Raw genomic sequence first — 20,186 nt, 5'->3', positions numbered from 1 at the left:
CTCCTGCAGCTTTACCCGCAACACACGCGGAAGTTCCGGTGGCTTTTCGGTCGCTCTCACAGCCACCCGCGGCACCGCGCGCGCTGTCCCGCTTCCCTCGCGCGCTGTCGGTCTCTCTCGCTCTCCTCTCCGCGCTGCACCACTCCAGCGGATCGGTGACGTGGCACGGAGGAGGCGTGGCCAAACCCGCCCCTGCTTTTCGGCGCTGGGGAGTCTGAGTCCAGGGCTGGAGAGATCGCCGGGGAGCATCGCCACCACTCCTGCACGGAGCCTCGCCTGGCCGAGCACTGCACCGTGCACACGGCGGGATTGCACAACATTCCTCTGAAATATACCTGCTATTTATGGCATGTGGCTGATAACATTACTCCTGCTGTATTCTTTTAAAGAAGGTGAGTGGCCAGCTTAAAGCTTCAGGTCATCAGTAGCTCCATCAGGCTTAGTGTAATTACTATAGCTCATAAAACTGTTCTTTTTTGTGTTCCAGGCTGAAAAATGCCACAATTCTCCGTTTAATTCTGTAATTAGTGGCGCGAAGAGATGCGGTTTTATAAAGACATCTTCTTTCGGGAAGTTCAGAAGTTTTAATTTGCTCGAACACTTGTAAAAGTTTGTGAAAAAGGCCATTTGGTGGTGGAGTGTTTGGATGTGGCTGGATTGTTGAGGATAAAGTGGGAAGGAGGATTTCAGGAGCTCAGGATGCTTTGCATGTTCCAGTGCGCTTTCTCATGATGGCGCGATTTGGGTGCGCGATATGAACATGGACGTGAGCGAGGAGACGGCTGGTGCTTCCCAGGGCTGGGCTTCTGCTGAAGCTTACATCTGTCTGTCTCTAGCGGGTTTGCAGGGAAGATGTGGAGTTTGTTAGTGAAGTGGGAATTTGATTTGTCCCTACTTTCTCTGGAAGAAGACGATTTGTCTGTTTGTCGCATTCGATTTGTAAAGCTTATTCTGTTCTCCTCAAATGTTTCTCTAAAGACTTTTCCAGCTTGATCTACGCTGAATAAGGTGTGTGTTCTCAAAGTGTGTGTGTCTGAGTCAGAGCGGGATTTTCTCTGCATATTTCTCCCTGTGAAAACAACAGCATATGCAGCCTCATTTCCAATTAGTGGTGGTGCAATTAGTGGTCCTCCATTTTCTATGCCAACAGATTCTTTATCTGATAGCGCTGCTGCTGCTGAGACTCGCGCAGGGGAAGAGCACCACACCTACAGCATTCACATCCACTGCACTACTTCACTATTACTCTGTTTTTGTAAAGACTGAGTGTCATTTTAAGATTTCTTAACATTTTGGGTTTTGACAGCGCCCATCCCCCTCTCCTCTCCTCCTCTCCTCTCCTCTCTTTTCCAATCTGCCCAAAAGATGATATCAGCTCTGTTGTTTTCTTGTTTGGTTTATTTTGTTTGTTTGGTTTTATTTATATATATATATATGTATGTATGAATGTATGTATGTATGTAATCACCTGAGTTGGAGTTTGTTTATGATGATACTTTATTTATGGATGTCAGGTGTTGATTTTGTGCCTAACAGCAGTCCACATCTGGAATTCGGAATTTGTGCTGCACCCAAGTTACACTTCTCATATTTTATCTGTTTTATTGTGTTTCAGCCGTTTTTCATAAGTTAAAATCGAGTCTCTCTCTCTCCCTCTCTCTCTCTCTCTCTCTCTCTCTCTCTCTCTCTCTCTCTCTCTGGGAGAAGTAGGAGGAGGGGGTGCATTTGGGCGTAAAGTGTGGTGAAATGGGACGTGGATGCAGAGGACGAAAACAAACATTTCTTTATAATCTAGTTTTGAATTTTCTGAGATTTTTGGCGCTTTGTGTTATTAGAAATGTTATTAATCTGAAAAATAAAAATGTTAGCAGTTCCATTAAGAGGGGTTGCGTTCGCAGGAGAGGAGAAAACTCACATTAATTATCATACATGCATATGCATTAGGACTGCGTATTTTTTTAGACTGGGCCGCGCCTCCTTTTTTTCTCACCTTCAAGGAATCTGATCAAATCTGTCGTTTAAATCTTTTTTCATCTGATATTTAAAACTGCGTAGTTTTCTTAAAACCTTTTTTTGAGCTCTTCTTTTTTTTTTCTTTTCTTTCTTTCTTTCTTTCTTTCTTTTTTTTTTCTTTTCTTCAAATGACATGTTTTCTAAACAGCCTCAGCGTGTGTAGGCAGCTAGTGAGCTGAGAGCTGCACACCTGAACCCCACGGTGAGGGCGGAGAGAAGCTCATCTGCTGCACCGGAGCCGGACTGCGCGCGAGCCCATGCGGTGATAAACGCACCCGGGGCTGCTGCAGCCGTGCATATGGAAATTTCCATTGTTCCTTTCCATATTCATCTGGGTGAAAATGTAGTAGTAATAATAATAATAATAATAATAAGTGTATAATTTCGTGTATAATTATAAAATACAGCGCGCGTGCAGTGCAGGATATTCCGCGCATTAGGATAATTTTAGCACGAAGCCTCCTTGTTGCCAAGCGGTGGTGTGTTCATCTCAATGCGACAGGCCTCCAATCTGTCAGCAATCTCAGTGCACACTGCAGATCATAATTTATTCAATTCAAATTCAATGATTTATATTCATATGAAATTCATTTTCCTAAACTTATTATTTTTTTAAAAAATCACGAACAAATCACTCTGCGAATGTTTCAGCTTTTTAAAGCAAAACTCCATTTATTCAACTCAAGGCCTGTTTCACAGAGGCAGTGTGTGAGTTCACTATTTATTTTAAGGATCAGATCTGTCACTAGGTCGACACGTGTGTGTGTGTGTGTGTGTCCCCGATATTATCCAATCTGATCCGATTTTCTGAGCATTTGCCTAAATTAAAATGTGACAGAAGATCTCAAAGTCCAACACATTACCTCTTAAAAATTATTATTATTATTATTATTAATAATAATAATAATAATAATAATAATGAGCCAATACACATTTAATTAAATAACGCAGTCTTTCTAACTAGCTGACTGATTTAATGCTTAACATCACGAACAGAAGCGATTCTCTTCCTCCATCACTGTTCACCTGTCTGTCATCCTGCCATCCTTCAGCTCGACCTCCTGCACAAATATGCTACACTGCAAACTCTTCTTCCTCTTCAAATCCCCTGCTCTTCCCAGCTGAGCAATTAGCACCGAGCTCTCCAGCATCCCCCACTCCAAAAGTAAATCAGGTCATTGGCCAATAAGGACTCCATTTATTCCTCTCAAACGCCATCTTTCCCGATGAACATGGTGCAAAGTCAAAAGAAAAAAAAAAGATTTGCAACCAAAAGGAATCAAACTTCACACTGTAGATTATTATTATAATAATAATAATAATAATTATTATTATTATTATTATTATTATTATTATCAGAGCAGTTCAGTTTTCCTTCCTCTCCTCTTTCTCTCTGTTCACTGCGTTCCTGCTCAGTAGCTTCTGCGCTCTTCATCATAAACACCGCGTTTTTTCTGGCAGATTAAATGAATAGAACAAATTTCTAACTGAACTGTAACGAAACCAGGCGTTAAAACTTTGTGCATCTGGACCTGGCGTTTTTAAATCTTCACCAGAGTGTCCTGCAGATCGGTGTGTGTGTGTGTGTGTGTGTGTGTGTGTGACTTATCCGTGACTGCGGATGACCTCGCCACCGTTTCAGCATGGCGCAGCAGTGCCCTGATACTTGCGTTTTCTGTTCCTACTCTTCAGCCTTCCATTGCAATGTGAAGTGTGTGTGTGTGTGTGTGTGTGTGTGTGTGCGCGCGCGCGCTTTGGCGATGCGGAGCGCATTCGCACCTCTCAGTCCAGCTGAGCATCATGCGCATGGGCCTGGACACGACAAGGAACTCACATGCAAAACGTTTTAATAATATGCAAGGCCTCGAGTCTATCTATCTATCTATCTATCTATCTATCTATCTATCTATCTATCTATCGCGAAATTAATAATGCGGTTTGTTCAGCAGCTGTTTAATTCCTGAACAGAAAAGGAATCTATCTCCAGTCCAAACACGCATCTCTTTTATAACAGGCTAAAAATGATCTACATGCTAGAAGAAATTCAAGGCACTGAAGTCCAAGTCCAAGCACAGTCAAGTGCTGAAATGCTGATATTTTCCATGACTCCAAAATGCTGGAGGAGGGAAGTTGTTGCTGCCAGGCTGTGTGAAACAGAGAGAGACTATAAACCTGTTCCTGCTCATTTTGCTGCTCCAAGCATATAGTATTAAAAAAATCAATTAATTAAAAAATAAGAAAATTTAAAAAAGCCTTTTCCATGTCCATAATGTTACTGTATATTGCAAAGACAATTTTTTAACCTCCATATTATGCATGTTGCCATTCATAGTAATTGTTGATGGTGGAGAATGGATTCTTTCAGCACTGTGTGTCAGCAGCTCAGTGCTGTTCCGCTGGACAGAAGTGAAGTTGCTGAGAGTAGGGTAAGTTTAACCAGGGTGCCAAGTTTGTTTTCTAATGAACAGTTGAAAGAAGTAGAACTGTAAATACACAAATGAAGCTCTTTTTTCCCCATTATTTTCACTGGTTTTGAAACTTGTGCCTCATGACTGGAGCGTGGTGAACATGGCCGTTTGTGTTTGAGGTAGTGGATGTAATTATTTTGTGCAGGGTGTGGCTACTGTACTCTTTATTCCTTACTATGACTGCAAATGTGTATCTGTGCAAGCATGAGTGAGAGGAGCAAAATTTGTAATGTGGTGAAGTCTTTGGGGGTAGGGTGTGAAAATGTGTGTGTGCATCTGTGTGTGTGTGTGTGCATGTGTGTGTGCGTGTGCATATCTAAGCAAATGTAGATGAGAGACTGAGAGAGCTGCATTATGCATAGTGGTTCACCATCTGTAATATCCTTGTCTCTTTACCTTACACACACACACACACACACACACACACACACACACACACACACACACACACCAATATGGTACAGTGTTATTTTAAGGTAACACACCCAGAAAGTGTAATTCCAAAACATACACACACATATATGTGCATGTGAATTACGTTTTGGGGTGTGTTACCATAAAACAACAGTTGGAGATTAAAAAAAATTATTTAAAATTTTAATACAGCTTATTTTAAAACTCAAAATATCCAATGCTTTCTCTGGCTTTAAATACATATTATTTAAATTTTTAACACCTACAGAGGAAAACACATTTTTTTTTATTGTTACCTTCAGCTAAACTATTGCAGTACAATGCATAGTCATAAACTGAGGGAAGAATGTGAGAAGGTTTCTACATCATTTTTACATCATTTGACGTTGCCCTCTGTGCCTCAGGTCTAGACCGAACGCACGCTTATTTTCCAGGATGGAAACTGTAGGATGCATAGGGCCAGATCTGTGTGTGACTCGACGTGTGCAAAACTTTGATTGACCTGCAAAATGGCCCGGTCTCAATCCCACACAGAACTTGTGGAGTTATTTGAAACAGCAGATGAACTACACAGACTCTAGCTCTGGAAGATAGTGTATAAGAAAATGCTGCTATTACTAAATCCACTACTTTTTGTCTGGGGAGCTGATAATATACAATATTAATAATATAATAATATACATCCTGACATTCAGTTAGAATGACAATCATGTTGATCTAAGTGTAATATGTAGAAATGAAAAGAAGACAATAATGTTTGTAGTTCTTGACACTAGTACATAATGCTGTGTAGAGTACACAAAAAAAGAGTCCCACAAAATGGCATCCATGGATTCCATAAGGGTATGACGTTGTGCCAAGGCAACATATGATTTTTAACGACTTCCCTTATGTATCAGATATATGAATTAAAATGTTAAAAATATAAATGCACTTGCCTATGATGACTCTGATTTTCCCAGTTGGACAATAGTTGAAAATGATGTTTTGAAGCCAATTTTATGAAAACAGTTGATGGTGGTGAAAGATGTGTCAAAAGCACAAGTAAAGGGATTCAAAATGGCCACCACAGAGTAATATGACTAACTGCAACATCACATCTATTGCTAAATGACTACAACTGGGTAAAATAGGCAGAAGCTGAGGAAAAAGAGATCTACATAGGAAAAAGAAGGAAAGAAAATGTGAAGAAAGAATGCAATAGCAAGAGAGAAAATATTTCTGAAGGCTTTTTTTTATTTTGGGAGGGAAGTGGAGTGTTCTGCACCCGTTTTTATTGTTACTATGAGTGTGAGAAAGGAAGGAAGAAAACAGACATCATTAACGAAGGGGCTTGGCTTCTCCTGCCTCTCTCCTCGTTTGGCATTTGTGCATATGGCAGGCAAAATGGCGGGGAGCTGCAAGGCTTCGTTAGCCCATGGATGACAGTCAACTGTAACAAAAGGAGTGCAGTCTGGGATATTCTCTTCCCCTTTTATTCCCTCCCACCTAGAAATGAAATGAGGCTCAAGCCCTCACCGTATGCTCACACACAGCCATGCTGAATATGCTTTAAGAGATCTGAATAAGAGTAAAATAATTGTCAAATCAATGTCAAACATACAGATGCAGTATCAGATTATATAAAGCACTGGAGGATTACATAACCCCGAAGTGTGAGTGGTTCTGTTTGGCATCTTTTCATTTTGTCACAACTTTAGGATGTTAAAGGTGCATTGAGAGACCTGGTCGATGGAAAGGAAGATGCTAGAGCTTTAGTTTTGTCTTTCTGTGATATACAAAGGCAATGTGTGCTCATTTTTATTTTACATTATTTACCATTAAACATGTAATGACTGCAACAGGACTAGTGCTTAGTTTGTCTACAGCTTAAGTAAATATTATACACTTACACAACGTTGCCAGTTCACGTGATTCACAGTCCTCTAAAAACTACAGCACACTTAGTGTTTACTTTATTTCTTCATGATAAACATTTTCTTGTCCAGTTCACCATCATATTAAAACTGATATTATAACAGACACACACAGCATTATCAAAACCTAAACACACTTTTGCTGATCATGTAATTATTTATTGCTGTTGTAAAGGTGGTTGTCTTTAGTATGATATACTTGTTTTGAATTCTGAAATATTATAGGCTTTATTAAACAACAATCTCCATGACCGTAGTCCACTAATCCACATTAACTACTAAAGTACATTAATGTTTGTTATTCTAAATTTATTTTTAAAAATGTCAAGCCTGAATTCCGTGTCTTATTGTATTTCTCAGTTAACTGCATTGTGAATCCAAATGCTTTCTTAGATGTTGTAAGATGGACAAATGTGTGTGTGTGTGTGTGTGTGTTTCAAACATCTAATACTACACTATGATAGTTCATTTAAAGCACAGACCTTTGACTCAAACAATAATTATTTCACTACATAAAACTTAATACAACTACAAAGTCAATCTCTACAAATCTGTAACAGCACCTTTACTATCACCAAAGGTTGACACCAAAATACAAAAAACAGTGAACACCGTTTACTCTCCCCTGTGTGCAGACCCTGACCCACACCCCCACTGTGAGATTACAGATATTTCAATCTTTATTATAGGGGATAATGTGGTAGAGTATAATCTGTGAAGGCAAATAGGGTGGAGGAGGCCAGGGGTGAACTAACTGACCTGCTTTTTTGCCCATCTCCAACAGCATATGTACATTTTCATATTTTATATACATGAAAATATACATTTTCATTATATATTTCCTGTTTATTTTTCCATTCATATTTCGCAATGTCACAGAGTAGTGGACGTGGAGCTTTAGGAAAACACACTTGTATGTGCACTTGTTTTATATGTGCACTTGTTTTCAGTATTTTTATGTGTAGGGACTGGAGCTGTCTTTGGTACTGAAGCATGTTGAGCCTCTTTCATTGAGCTGCAGTGCAATTTGATGCAGTTCATAAAAAAGATCACTACATGGGATCTAAATATCACTTACCTTTGAGCACATGGATTTCTCTATTTTAAAACCAGCTGTTTGAGAACAGAGCAGGCTATCACTAATGTAAGCCACACAATATGTACCACTGTCTCTGAAGCTTGGTTTATACTCCTGCATTTGCAAATACATGAGGGTGTTGGGCACAAGCGATTGCATAACAGTCTGCCATCATACTTGCACGTGAATGTGTCCAATAGGAGGCCAAAAATGAAAAACAAAATGAAAGTCTTGCATTTCACTACATTCTTGGTTCTAAACCACTGAAAACTACCAGATAGGGGAGATGTTGGTACAGTATTTACTAGATTTTCTCCACAAAAAAGCTGAGTCAAAAAAAGCATATGTAGATATTTCATACAGAAAGAGAGTATATACTAAGCGGGTGGCACAGTTTCGCAGCGGGTAGCGTTGTTGCCTTACACCTCCAGGGTCCTGGTTCAATCCTGACTCAGATTACTGTCTGTGCAGCATTTCACATGTTCTCCCCGTGTCCACGTGGGTTTCCTCCAGGTACTCCGCTTCCCTCCCACTTCCCAAAAAAACCTGACAGTAGATGGATTGGCTTTTTAAAATTGCCCCTGGATGTGAATCGGTGTGCACTGTTAGAGTTTTGGAGGTGTGCACATAAGAGTACCCATAAACCCCTCTCTAAATTTCAAAGCAAAGACCTAAACATGATTGAGAGCAGAAGTATAAACCAGCTTTACCACTTTATTAGTGCATCTCTACCTTGTGTCTATCAAAAACTTAGCCAAAGCAACAGAACTCTGTAATCCAGTCTGCTGACCTTGTCTTTTGACCTTGAAGCTTTTTCAGTGTAAAACTTCAATAAAAAGCAACAATATTTCACATTTGCTCATTTTTGCACAAGACTCAGTTGCTTTTCAGCAACTATTGAACCCAACCCTGGCCTAGTTTGATCTGCGTCCATTCCATAGATCAACCTCTGTAATCCACCCTCCGTCTGGGGACAGAGAGAAGGAAAGGCCCTCCATGCTGCGATTATCGTCCTGGGAAGCCTCTGCGTTGTGTTAAATGTGAAAAGAGATTATATGGTTTTAACTCTTCATCTAGCATACAAATTCCAATCACATAACATATCGTTTCATGTTCTATGGGAGACAGAGACTAAGAGAGAGAGAGAGAGATTTCAAACCCCCACCTCAGTTCAGGCTTTAATCTCAGCCTTTCAATTCTTTTTCATGTTTTATCCATACTGTTGCATACATACATATTTTTACAGCTCACCCTGATGTGTATATTTTAAAAGCTTGTTGTCTCTGTGTATATGCAGATACACAGTGTTAGTTGTATCAGTATCTGTGTGTCTGTATTGACAGCTAGCGAAGGGTTTGGTTATCTGTACTGGCTTTAATTTCATGATACACCAGTGTACATCTGAGCACACAGTGAATCACAAGAATGGAGATTATCCAGGCATTGTTGACATAAATATAGCAGAGTGCATTCAATTAGTGCAATTAAATGAAAATTCACTTTCTCCCAAATTCACTTTGATCTGAGCTAATAAATTCTATCAGTACAAAAAGACATCTGAGCCTCAGGAATATAAAAGTACTAACAGTCACAGATGCTGACATTTCACAGTTTTTCAGAGGCACATTGATTGCCGTGCTGACATGAACATCATTGCATTTTTTCCATCTTTTTTCAAAGATGTACATCTATGCTAACTGCATGGTACTTTGGGAAGTACATATTTCAGTAGAGGTGCCATGACCTATTTATTCTCCTATCAAAATGAAGCATTCAGAACAGCTTTCATCAGATTACTGATTCTTTAATGCCTGTCTTACCAGTGAGATATTTCTGCTGTAATTTGGGCTACGGCTGGACAGCTAAAGAGCTGCTTGGTTGTGAGATCTTTCTGTTTTTTTTTTTTTTTTTCTACTCTTCAACTGTCCAGTGTGGGTGAGTCTGTGCTCATGAGAGCCTCAGATTCCTGTTCTTGGCTGACAGGAGAGGAACCTGATGTGGTCTTCTGCTGTTGTAGCTCATTCACCTCAAGGTTCGATGTGTTGTGCATGCTGAGATGCTTTTCTGCTCACCACGGTTGTAAAGACTGATTATTTGAGTTACTATAGACTTCCTGCCAGCTTGAAGAAATCTGGGCATTTTCCTCTGAACTCTCTATCAACACGGCGTTTTCATCCACAGAACTGTCGCTGACACAGTGTTTTTTGTTTTTCGCACCATTCTGTGTAAAATCTAGAGACTGTTTTGTGTGAAATTCCCAGGAGATCAGCAGTTTCTGAAAAACTCAAACCAGCCCATCTGGTACCAAGAACCATGCCACGGTTAAAGTCACAGAGATCACACTTTTTCTTCATTCTGATGTTTGATGTGAACATTAACTGAACTCTGAACTGTGTATCTGCTGCCACATGATTGGCTGATTGTATAACTGCATAAATGTGCAGGTGTACAGGTGTTCCACTGAGTATGTATGTAGTATGTATGTATGTATGTATGTTTATTTATTTATTGTTATTTAGTCAACCAATACTTGCACATACGTGTGTCTCTGGAGGACTAGTGGTTAGGCCACAGCGCTCTCACTGCTGTGGCCCGGGTTCGAGTCCCGGCCAGTGAACCAACCCCAGCCAGTGGGATTGTGTGCAACAGTGTGCTCTCAGTGACGGTCCCAAGCCCGGACAAAAATTGGGGAGGGCTGCGTCAGGAAGGGCATCTGGAGTAAAAACTGTGCCAAATCAAATACACGGACCAATGATTCGCGGTGGTGACCCCTGACGGGAGCAGGTGAAAGAGGAATAACAATTTGCGCATATGTGCTTGTTGAACATCCCATTCCAGTTTTATTCCCCTTTACTGTTATAATGAGCTCCACTCTTCTGGGAAGCTTTCCACTAGATGTTGGAGCGTGGCTGTGGGGATTTGTGTTCATTCAGCTACAAGAGCATTAGTGAGGTCAGGCGCTGATGTTGGGATGTCGAGGAGGTCTGGGGTTCAGTCGGTGTTCCAGTTCATCCCAAAGGTGTTCAGTGGGGTTGAGGTCAGGGCTCTGTGCAGGACACTCGAGTTCTTCCACTCCAACCTTCACACACCATGTCTTCATGGAGCTCGCTTTGTGCACAGGGGCATTGTCATGCTGGAACAGGTTTGAGTCTCTGAGATTTTTGTGTTCTCTAAGATTAAATTTTTTGTACACCTTTAGAAAGAAACTCATAACAACAAATCAAATTTTAGAAGTAACATTTGTTGTCCATGACTAATAGTGGCCACTTGCTCTCCTGGCTGGAATAACACACAGATTGACTAATTTGTTAACCAGCCACAGTAAATCTTTTGAAGCATTTGACAATGTTGAATGAGTGGTAGTTTAATAAAATGGGGCTCCCTCTGTGACAGAAAAGCGTTTGCCCTATCATCCCTAGGCTGTGAGTTTGAATATCAGAGATGCTATAGCCATGCATGGCCAGGAGTCCAAGAGAGCAGAATTGGCCAGGCTCTCTGGGTGTCCTCTGTGTGCTTATATATGGGGAAGAATGAAGTGTGTTACACTGCCCTGTGACGCAGCATGTGCGGCAGTTTGTGTGTTAGTGCCTTCACCTTCCCCAAACCTGGATGGTGGCTGGGACACCAAATTGGAGAAGGTTTTGGAGCAGTAAAGCACCTCAAAATAACTGAATACTTAAATATTCAATATGCTTGAATATTTACTTCAGCTATCACTTTTTAAATCATTAACCCCAACAATAATATTAGGAGCCAACTATAAATTGAGAAATAGTGTTCAGTTACATAATTCTTATTATAGAGCAGTAGTAATTGGGATCTGAATTGGGATTGAGCTGGTCTGACCAAAAGGGAAGGGCATTATAAAGTCAAAGAGATGCATAGGTATTCTTAACAGACAAAACAGATGAAAGAATAAAAGTAGTTGATGTTATGGCATAGATGGGCTTCAGTGTCAGATTGCATAGACCACTGGACTTTGGGTCTGTGAAGAAATGCTGATTTGAGTATACCAGCTGAGCATGCTGGAGTTCCTGAGTAACTCAACCAGTGCTCTGTTTCTGTAAGAGAGGGTCTGTCGATTCCCAGGGATGATAGTCAGCCTCTCATTGTCAATATAGAATCAGGCTAATCACGGGATCTATCATGTGATGGAGAAGATTTTAAGCTTTTTCAGTAGCACTATCATATTGTTTTTCTTGATTATTAAAGGTGTAATAATTGTCTTTCTAAGAAGAACTAACATGGTAGCCCTATTCTTCCCAGATTTGTCATAAAGAGTGATGTTTTAAATTATGTTTAGTTATTTAATAAAACAATGATCCTGGTCCGAGCAGTAGTCGCTTTTTCATTCTCAAGTCTAGAATCTAATAAAAGCTGTATGAGAAGAAGTGACTGGTTTTCTGTCTTCTGGCCTTCCATCAGTGAACAGTGAGGATGTGGTCTCGACACGGCTGTACTTTGTGAACGCCTCCCTGCAGAGAGTGACCTTCTCCAGCTCAGTGGGGGTGTCCCTGCCCTGCCCAGCAGGTGGCGCCCCCCATGCAGTCCTCCGCTGGTACCTGGCTACTGGCGACGACATCTACGACGTGCCCCACATCCGCCACGTCCATGCCAACGGCACGCTGCAGCTCTACCCCTTCTCTCCATCTGCCTTCAACAGCTTCATCCATGACAATGACTACTTCTGCACTGCAGAGAACCAGGCTGGCAAGATCCGCAGCCCCAGCATCCGTGTCAAAGCAGGTGAGAAGCTTTTCCATCCATCTGTCTTTTTATGTTGTTCGTCAGTCTATATACACATCCTTCCATACATCTATCCATTACCTATGATGTTTGATTCAATATTCATATATTACAGTAACACTGTCAATGTCAATAAGTCATTTTACTGATTTCATCTAGTTTAAGGTTAGTTATATATAATACTAAATCGGTGGTATGAAGTTAGGTTTCCATCTGCAGTCTAAATTTAAGGTCAGCATTAACACATCATGGGTCATATTGTAAAGATGAAAATGCAAAGGATGGGGCATAGGATGTTAGGTATAGATCATGGGTTTACACTGAACATCTGCAGTAACAGCAAAACTTGTGGTGGCCATATTGCTAACCTACATAAGAATGTAAGTTCCACATGGGTATCCCAGTGGCCTTCTGTTGACCTGGCTCCTTTAAAAAGCGAGCAGACGACCACGCAGTGCCACAGACAGTTGGCTGAGTATACCTCCCATTCAGTGCCAAGGTCACTTCTTGTGAGTGGGAGTTTTGACCGCCCAGTGACAGCAAGGGATGTCCATAAACACACACACACACACACACACACACACACACGCACACACTTATGCCAGCTTGTGCTGATACTGTGCCATTGTCCCTCCTGTCTCCCAGCCTCCATCTGTCCTCAGTGCTCAGAGTTTCTATCTTTCAGAAGCTACTTGATCTACCTATTGTAGATTATTTTGTAATACTTGTCAAAAAAAACTATTTTCAGTATTTTCTACATTTACCAGTTTAGTATTTGGTCCCATAAGACTGAATGAATTACCTACTAACCAGTGGGAAGATGATGATCACTTTGTTGTAGAAAAACATATACTAATAATTAAGTTAAGTGCTGAAACACACCAAACACCCTTCTAGACCTGGCAATCCACAGTAGGAGAATGCACTAGTCTAGAGCAAACAGCCAATCAGCTCCATCACTTGATTGTTGCCATGGGTACTAGAGAGGGGAGGGGCAGGGTGTGGCGCCCAGTGTCTCAGGTGGCACTGGAGAATGATGACAGTTGACAGCTCATGGTGTGGCACCATCCCCCTCCCTCTCATCCCTCCATCTCTCACACTCTCTGGCTTTCTTTCATACTCCCTCATTCTCATCCTCCTTTGTTTTCTCACCTACTCCTCTACATGCTGATCATGTGCCGGGACACCTGTGTGGATAGCTTAACATTTATTAAAAAAAAAATGTGGTCTCCTCTCTCTTTCTGTCTTTCTCTCTCTCTCTCTCTGTCTCTCTGCATTTCTCTCAGTCACATTTTTTCATTAAAAAATGACATTACATAACCTAAAATGGCTCACGTACCAAGAAGCAACCCGGTTTTTTCTTTCTATTTTGGACATCTTCTCCTCTCCAAGGGTCTCTCTGATTGAATAAAAGCTACTAATAATTCAGCCTAGACACTTTTAAGCTACCTGACACATTAAGGGTAATCTCACCACATTAAATATATAATAATAATAATAGTACAACAGAAATAGCCAAAAAGAAAAAAAATTACACAATGTAGTACACCAAAAAAGTTGGCCAACATTCTCTCAGCCGTAAAACAAACAAATAAAGAAATAGGTAGGTAGATAGATGCTATAAAGCAACGACGCCTTCAAAAATAATGAAATGAAACCTTTCTACATAAAAAATCTAATCTACTATAAAGAGCAGTAAATGGTAATAAACATAACAAAGTCAATATTCGGTGTGACAACTTTCTGCTTTTTAAAAATGCATCAGTAGTCTCATGTAGACTTTGTGCGGTTTTTTTTGTTTTTTTTTAAGACTATTGCGTGGTAAGCTTTGAGCATCTTGGAGAATCTTTCTTCTGGAGACTTTAATTATCTCACTTACTTCTATTTCTGGAAAACCTGACAGCCATCACCATGTTTTTTGTCTGAAAAGTGATCTGTTACGTAATATGCTACTTAATTTACTGACAAAATTTTTCTGTAACATTTAATTTCATTTAATTTCAATGTTCATCTATAACATTTAATTTCAGTTCCATTGTTTATCAGTTATTGAGTTATTCATCTTAAAGCATTCAGTAACTTTTAATAATTGTTTAAGAGCTACAGCGAAATGAAGCAGGACGTTAGTTGTGCCTGTTAGTTGTGTGGGGTTTTTGTTTGGTATATTTATTTGACTGTTTATTTGTTTATGATTTATATAACTGAATGATGTTTATTCTGTGGCCATTAAAGTATTTTCACTCGTAAATGTTGAAAGTAGAAGGTAGTCTACATTAGTAAGTAATTAATTATATCTGTGCAATTTTTAATTGATCTATACAACAAGGACATGGTCATATAGTGGATACAGAAAATTTACACACCCTTGTTAAAATTGCAGGTTTTTGTGATGCTAATAATAATAAGTAAATCAGATCATTTTCCACCTTAAGTGTGATACAGAAACCAACAAAATACAAGCGACAAACAAACAAACATTTTGGGGAGGAAACGAAAAAGCTTACAGTAAGTTGGTTGCATAAGTGTGCACACCCCTTAACTCTTACTTTGTTAACGCACTTTTTGTTTGTAATACAGCACTCAGTCTTTTTCGGGTGAGAGTTTACCAACTTAGCATGTCTTGATTTGGCAATTTTATTCCACTCTTCCTTGCCAAAATGCTCCAGATCTATCAAATTGCACCTCCTGTGCACAGCTCTGTTTAAATCATTCCACAGGTTTTTGATAGGATTTAGATCTTGGCTCTGATCGGACCATTCCAAAACTTTCTTCTTCTGAAGCTGTTCCTGTGTTGACTTGGCTTTGTGCTTTGGTTCGTTGTTGTGCTGGAAGGTGAATTTTTTTCTTCATCTTTAGCTGTCTAACAAACGCCTGCAGGTTTTGTGCCAAAATAGATTGACATTTGGAGCTATTCATGATTCCCTCTATCTTGACTAGAGCCACAGTCCCAACTGAAGAGAAACAGCCTCATAGCACGACGCTGCCACCACCATGCTTCACCATGGATATAGTGTTCTTTAGGTGATTAGCTGTGTTGTTTTTGTGCCCAATATGTCTTTTAGAATTATGCCCAAAATATTCTACCTTGGTCTCATCAGACCATAACATATTTTGCCACATTATTTGCAAAATGTAGGCAGGATTGGATGTTTGTTTATTTGTTTGTTTGTTTGTTTGTTTGTTTGCCCATCTACGTCCATATAGCCACCTTATCCCATAGTCCAGGCATATGAAGACTACAAAGAATACAGGAACTTGATGTCACATGCAGAGAGTAATCAGTACGTGTCAGATGTTTCTGCAGCTCCTTTAATGTTGCTGTAGGTCTCTTGACATCCTCCCTGTTATGTTTTCTTCTTGTCCTTTCATCAATTTTGGAGGGACGTCCTGTTCTTGGTAATGTCACTGGTGTGCTCCATTTTCTCCACTTATTGCTGATGGCCTTCATGATGTTGCATGGTACATCTAATGTTTTGGAAATTCTTTTGTACCCCTCTCCTGATCAGTGCCTTTCGACAGTGAGATCCTGTAAATGTTTTGTAAGCTCTTTGCAGAACATGGCTTCAGCAGTCAGCTGCACAGTCGTATGCCCCATGATAAAAGGGTGTGCACACTTATGCAACCTGGTTACTGTAAGTTTTTTTTTCTTCTTTTTTTTCTCTCATAAAATGTTTGTTTGTATTTCACTTGAATTTTTTTGGTTGCTATATCTCATTAACGGTGGAAAAACGATCTGACATGATTTATCCATAATCATTTTTTACATCATGAAAATATGCAATTTGATTGTGTTTACAGTGGTTGTATAAATAAATATGAAAAGATTTTTCATCATTTTTATGTGAATATTATTTTTGAAGCATATTCAAGGCTTTGTGGTCACTTTTGGCAAGATGGCTGTGTAGATTTGAGAAATTCATTAGGGCAAATTCCTGACATGGACAAAAGCGTTTGAGGAAAATCTGAAATGTGCCTGTCCTTTCATGCACCTTGTTTATTCAGCCTGATTTTTTCTTTCTTTTATCTTCTTTTTGTAAGTCACATAAATGCATAAACATGATATTTGATTTCTCTCAAGTAAATTATTTAAATGACAGTGATACCTCTGTTCTCCCAGTGCCCATGAAGGCAGAAGGTGCACCAAACTGGGTTTTAGTCTGTTTCTAAGCAACGCATGAGCACAGTCAAGCATCAGTAACATTCTAATGATGGAGTACACTGCGTGATTTGATTTAGGCCTATTAGACCTATAAACTATATGTAACTACATTGTTAAAATGAAAACAAAATCAAAATAACATAGTTTACGTTGTTGGTGGGAATGAAACAGAATCTACATAATTAGATAACACATTAGTCACTTTAACACTTATCTTTGGAAATCTGATGACCTGTGTATTCCAAGTCAAGCAGTCAATCAAGAAGTTAATAAATGATATGAGAATACAGAGGCCAGGGAGCAAGAGACCTCTATTGATTGGTTCTATTGATTCAAATCCCTTTTGCATCACTAAAAAGCTGTTTAGTTACCATTGGCTGAAACAAATCTAGGCTACATACAAATTATTTAGGGCTAAAATTTGTGCATGGTTATATATGGCTAGAGTCATATAGCCTTAACTCCAGCCTTGATGATCACCCATGAAAACTGGTTTCAGTCTCTGTGGGGGACAGTGTCGCCTGGCACAAACTATTATTAATGACCAAGAAACCATGCCTGCAGGCAAGGCGTTAATTATGTCCAGGTTTGGGTTGGGGGTTGTGCCAATTCTTAGAATTTGTTCCTGCTTCTCTAACCCCTTAAAGTACCAGCTTATTATTTGTCTAAAAGCATATTATCTAGTAATTATTAGGTATTCAGCAACTACAGTGAAACTATATGAAATATACTGGATGCAGTTATGAGCGTGAATAATCTAAATCTAGATCTTTTGACAGTTTCTGGGATTTTAAAGGATTAAAAGGAAACAACACTTTTGCCAAAATGAATTCTGAACCACTGAGTTTGCTATGAGATGTTGAAAAAAGAAATCTGTACAGGGAAATTTTACAATGAAAACGCCCTTGCACTGCCTCCCACAAAGAAACATGGGAGCAATTACAATCCCCAGGTAAATAGAGGTTGATGAAGGAAAGACAACAAATTGAAAGTCAGAAATGAAAACAAAATTTGGCACCTCCTCTAATCCACTTCTGTTCCCCGGTTGCCCTTTACTCAAAGCAAATTTCCTTGCTTGTAAACAGTGATTCTTTTACATATCTCCTCTCTTTCTGCATTGATCTTGTTCTGCTTGTGAGGTGCTGGATACATGTTGGGCATTTACACAGATTAAGGTTTGTGAAAGTTGCAGGAACACTGTATACCAAGTGAAGGCATCATAATATTGCACTTTTCTTGTAACAAATACCGACTACCTAAACATAGAACATCCTACATCATAATCATACAGGGAATTGTGTAAACAATTATTTTGGGATTAAACTTTAATTCCTGGTCCTGAGACAAAGCTACTGTTTGTACTGTTTGGCTCTCTTTATTCTGTACATCTGAAGTAATTTTGTAAAGCTAAATTTTTTTTTGTTTTTTTGCCTTTAATACTGTATAATGAGAGGACAAGTGGTTGTTAAATCTGTTTCTTATTTTGTTCACACACAGTGTTCAGGGAGCCATACACGGTTCGTGTGGCCGACCAGCGGTCCATGCGGGGCAACGTGGCTGTCTTCAAGTGCCTCATTCCTTCAGCCGTGCAGGAGTATGTCAGTGTGGTCTCCTGGGAAAAGGACACCGTTGCCATTGTTCCAGGTAGGACTGCAGCCCCAGATTCTCTTACCCAGTGCTAAGTCCTATTAATGATACAAGAGAATCTTTCTCACTGCATTGGTTGTTCTTCTTGATAGGATCATGACTTGGCAAATTAATGAGAAGAATGATCACTCTGAGGTAGAAGAAGCCATGTGTTATGTATCTTAGCAAGTCCATGTTAGAGCATTATTATATTTAAGCATGTACATGCGGGACAGTCAACACCCAAATAGATTCTGGACAGCGTTATTTGACATTTACCTTTATTTAAATCTTTTGGAAGTCTGTGAAGATGCATGAATTGATTCTTAATTAAAATGAAGCTCAGACTTCATGTTCTGATTTTAGACTAGCAAGAGACCATGCAAACCTCATTAGGGTTTTAGGGAGCTCTGGTAATCAGCCTTAATTCATTTGACTTTTTTATTTTTATGTCTCCCATTTTGTCTGTGTAGAGGAGAGGGAGGGAAAAACGGTCCAATTAAACAAAATGGAACTGCATGAAACATAGATGCATTGCACTGCAAAGCTGGAGTTATGTACTCTTTCACACAGGAACGCATATGTGGATATAAGGACAGTAGATGTCAAGGAAAACAATGAATCAAAGGATTTTCATCACATTGGCCAAATTTAGCCCAAACAGAGCAAAGATTATGATGTGTCTCGCTGTCTACATTTGCCTTTTTGTTACATGTCACAATAAGGGTACATAAAAACTACTTAACACAATAGTAAGCATTCCTAAACAGTAATAATTTTATTAACCATTAACAGAAGAAAACAGACAAGCATGTACTTTCAGACAACATAAAAAGCAGGAAAATGCCTGAAGCCTGAAGATTTAAGAAAAAATAAGTTTTAATTTGGGTGAAGGACAAGTAAGAGGAGAGTCATTGCCTTATACATCTTCTTACTAATATTAATGTGGTAATGAAAAAACTAAGACTTTAGTTAACATAAGTACAATTTGCAATAAATATCATACTCATCCATTGGAAAATTGACATCAATTATGGAAATTAATGTTAGTTATCATTACTAGTTAATGGTTAATTACGTTTGGAATTATCATCAATGATTGGGAAACCCTTATTAAACATAATTAAGCACTCAGCTTGGGCCACGTCCCCTAGTTGTTTTTTAAAGATAGCTGTTGTTAAGACACACCTTAAGAAACCAGAAATCTTGATCGCGCCGATCTTTCCAGCTACCAGCCCATCTTTAATACCTCATTCGTATGTAAGATTTTGTAGAGCGTTTTCACATAACAACTTTGTTCTTTTCTAGGTAGTAATAACTAGAATGATGTATTGTATTCTGGTTTCAGAAGCATCATAGTGTAGAAACAGTGCTGGCTAAAGTGGTCTGTTTCCTAACGCTGGTACAGTAGGACCTGAATGCAGCATTTGGGACTATTGACCCTGAAATTTTGTTGTACAGGCTTGAGGAGTTTTTGCCTGGTTTAGATATTATATTACAGACTGTTACTGGGGCAGACTGAGGCAGACCAGTGGGACGTCTCCTCTCGATTCAGAGGAGCCACGGCACTACTTTGAGGCTGTCCCAGATTGCCAGGCTCCTCAACGTATCATGGGAAGTAAGCCCAAAACCCTGTGTAGAATCCTTATTTCTGTCACTTTTCATCACAACCTTTTTGTTTTGGTCATTACCCACAGCTAGAGACCACAGGCAAGGAGCGGACATAGACTGCTCTCTTTTTCTATCACTCCCGAATAAGATCACAG

The 20,186-nt window shown here is 39.6% G+C and overlaps 1 protein-coding gene across 2 annotated transcripts in view; it reads left to right on the top strand.

Moving 5' to 3' along the window:
* Window positions 1-224: 224 nt before the first annotated feature.
* LOC113544624 (cell adhesion molecule DSCAML1) overlaps window positions 225-20,186 on the top strand; it is a 97,447-nt gene continuing 77,485 nt past the window's right edge. For both annotated transcript variants that reach the window (XM_026943531.3, XM_026943530.3), the window contains exons 1-3: window positions 225-392; window positions 12,315-12,635; window positions 18,292-18,438. In XM_026943531.3, coding sequence (XP_026799332.1) covers window positions 350-392; window positions 12,315-12,635; window positions 18,292-18,438 — 511 coding nt within the window. In that variant the 5' untranslated portion in view covers window positions 225-349. The remainder of the gene's footprint in view (window positions 393-12,314; window positions 12,636-18,291; window positions 18,439-20,186) is intronic.

Source organism: Pangasianodon hypophthalmus, chromosome 14 (assembly GCF_027358585.1).
Source record: "Pangasianodon hypophthalmus isolate fPanHyp1 chromosome 14, fPanHyp1.pri, whole genome shotgun sequence".
In the NCBI taxonomy this organism is placed as follows: Eukaryota; Metazoa; Chordata; class Actinopteri; order Siluriformes; family Pangasiidae; genus Pangasianodon; species Pangasianodon hypophthalmus.
Note: the sequence above shows the minus strand (reverse complement) of the source record. Positions and strands in the feature narration are given on the sequence as shown.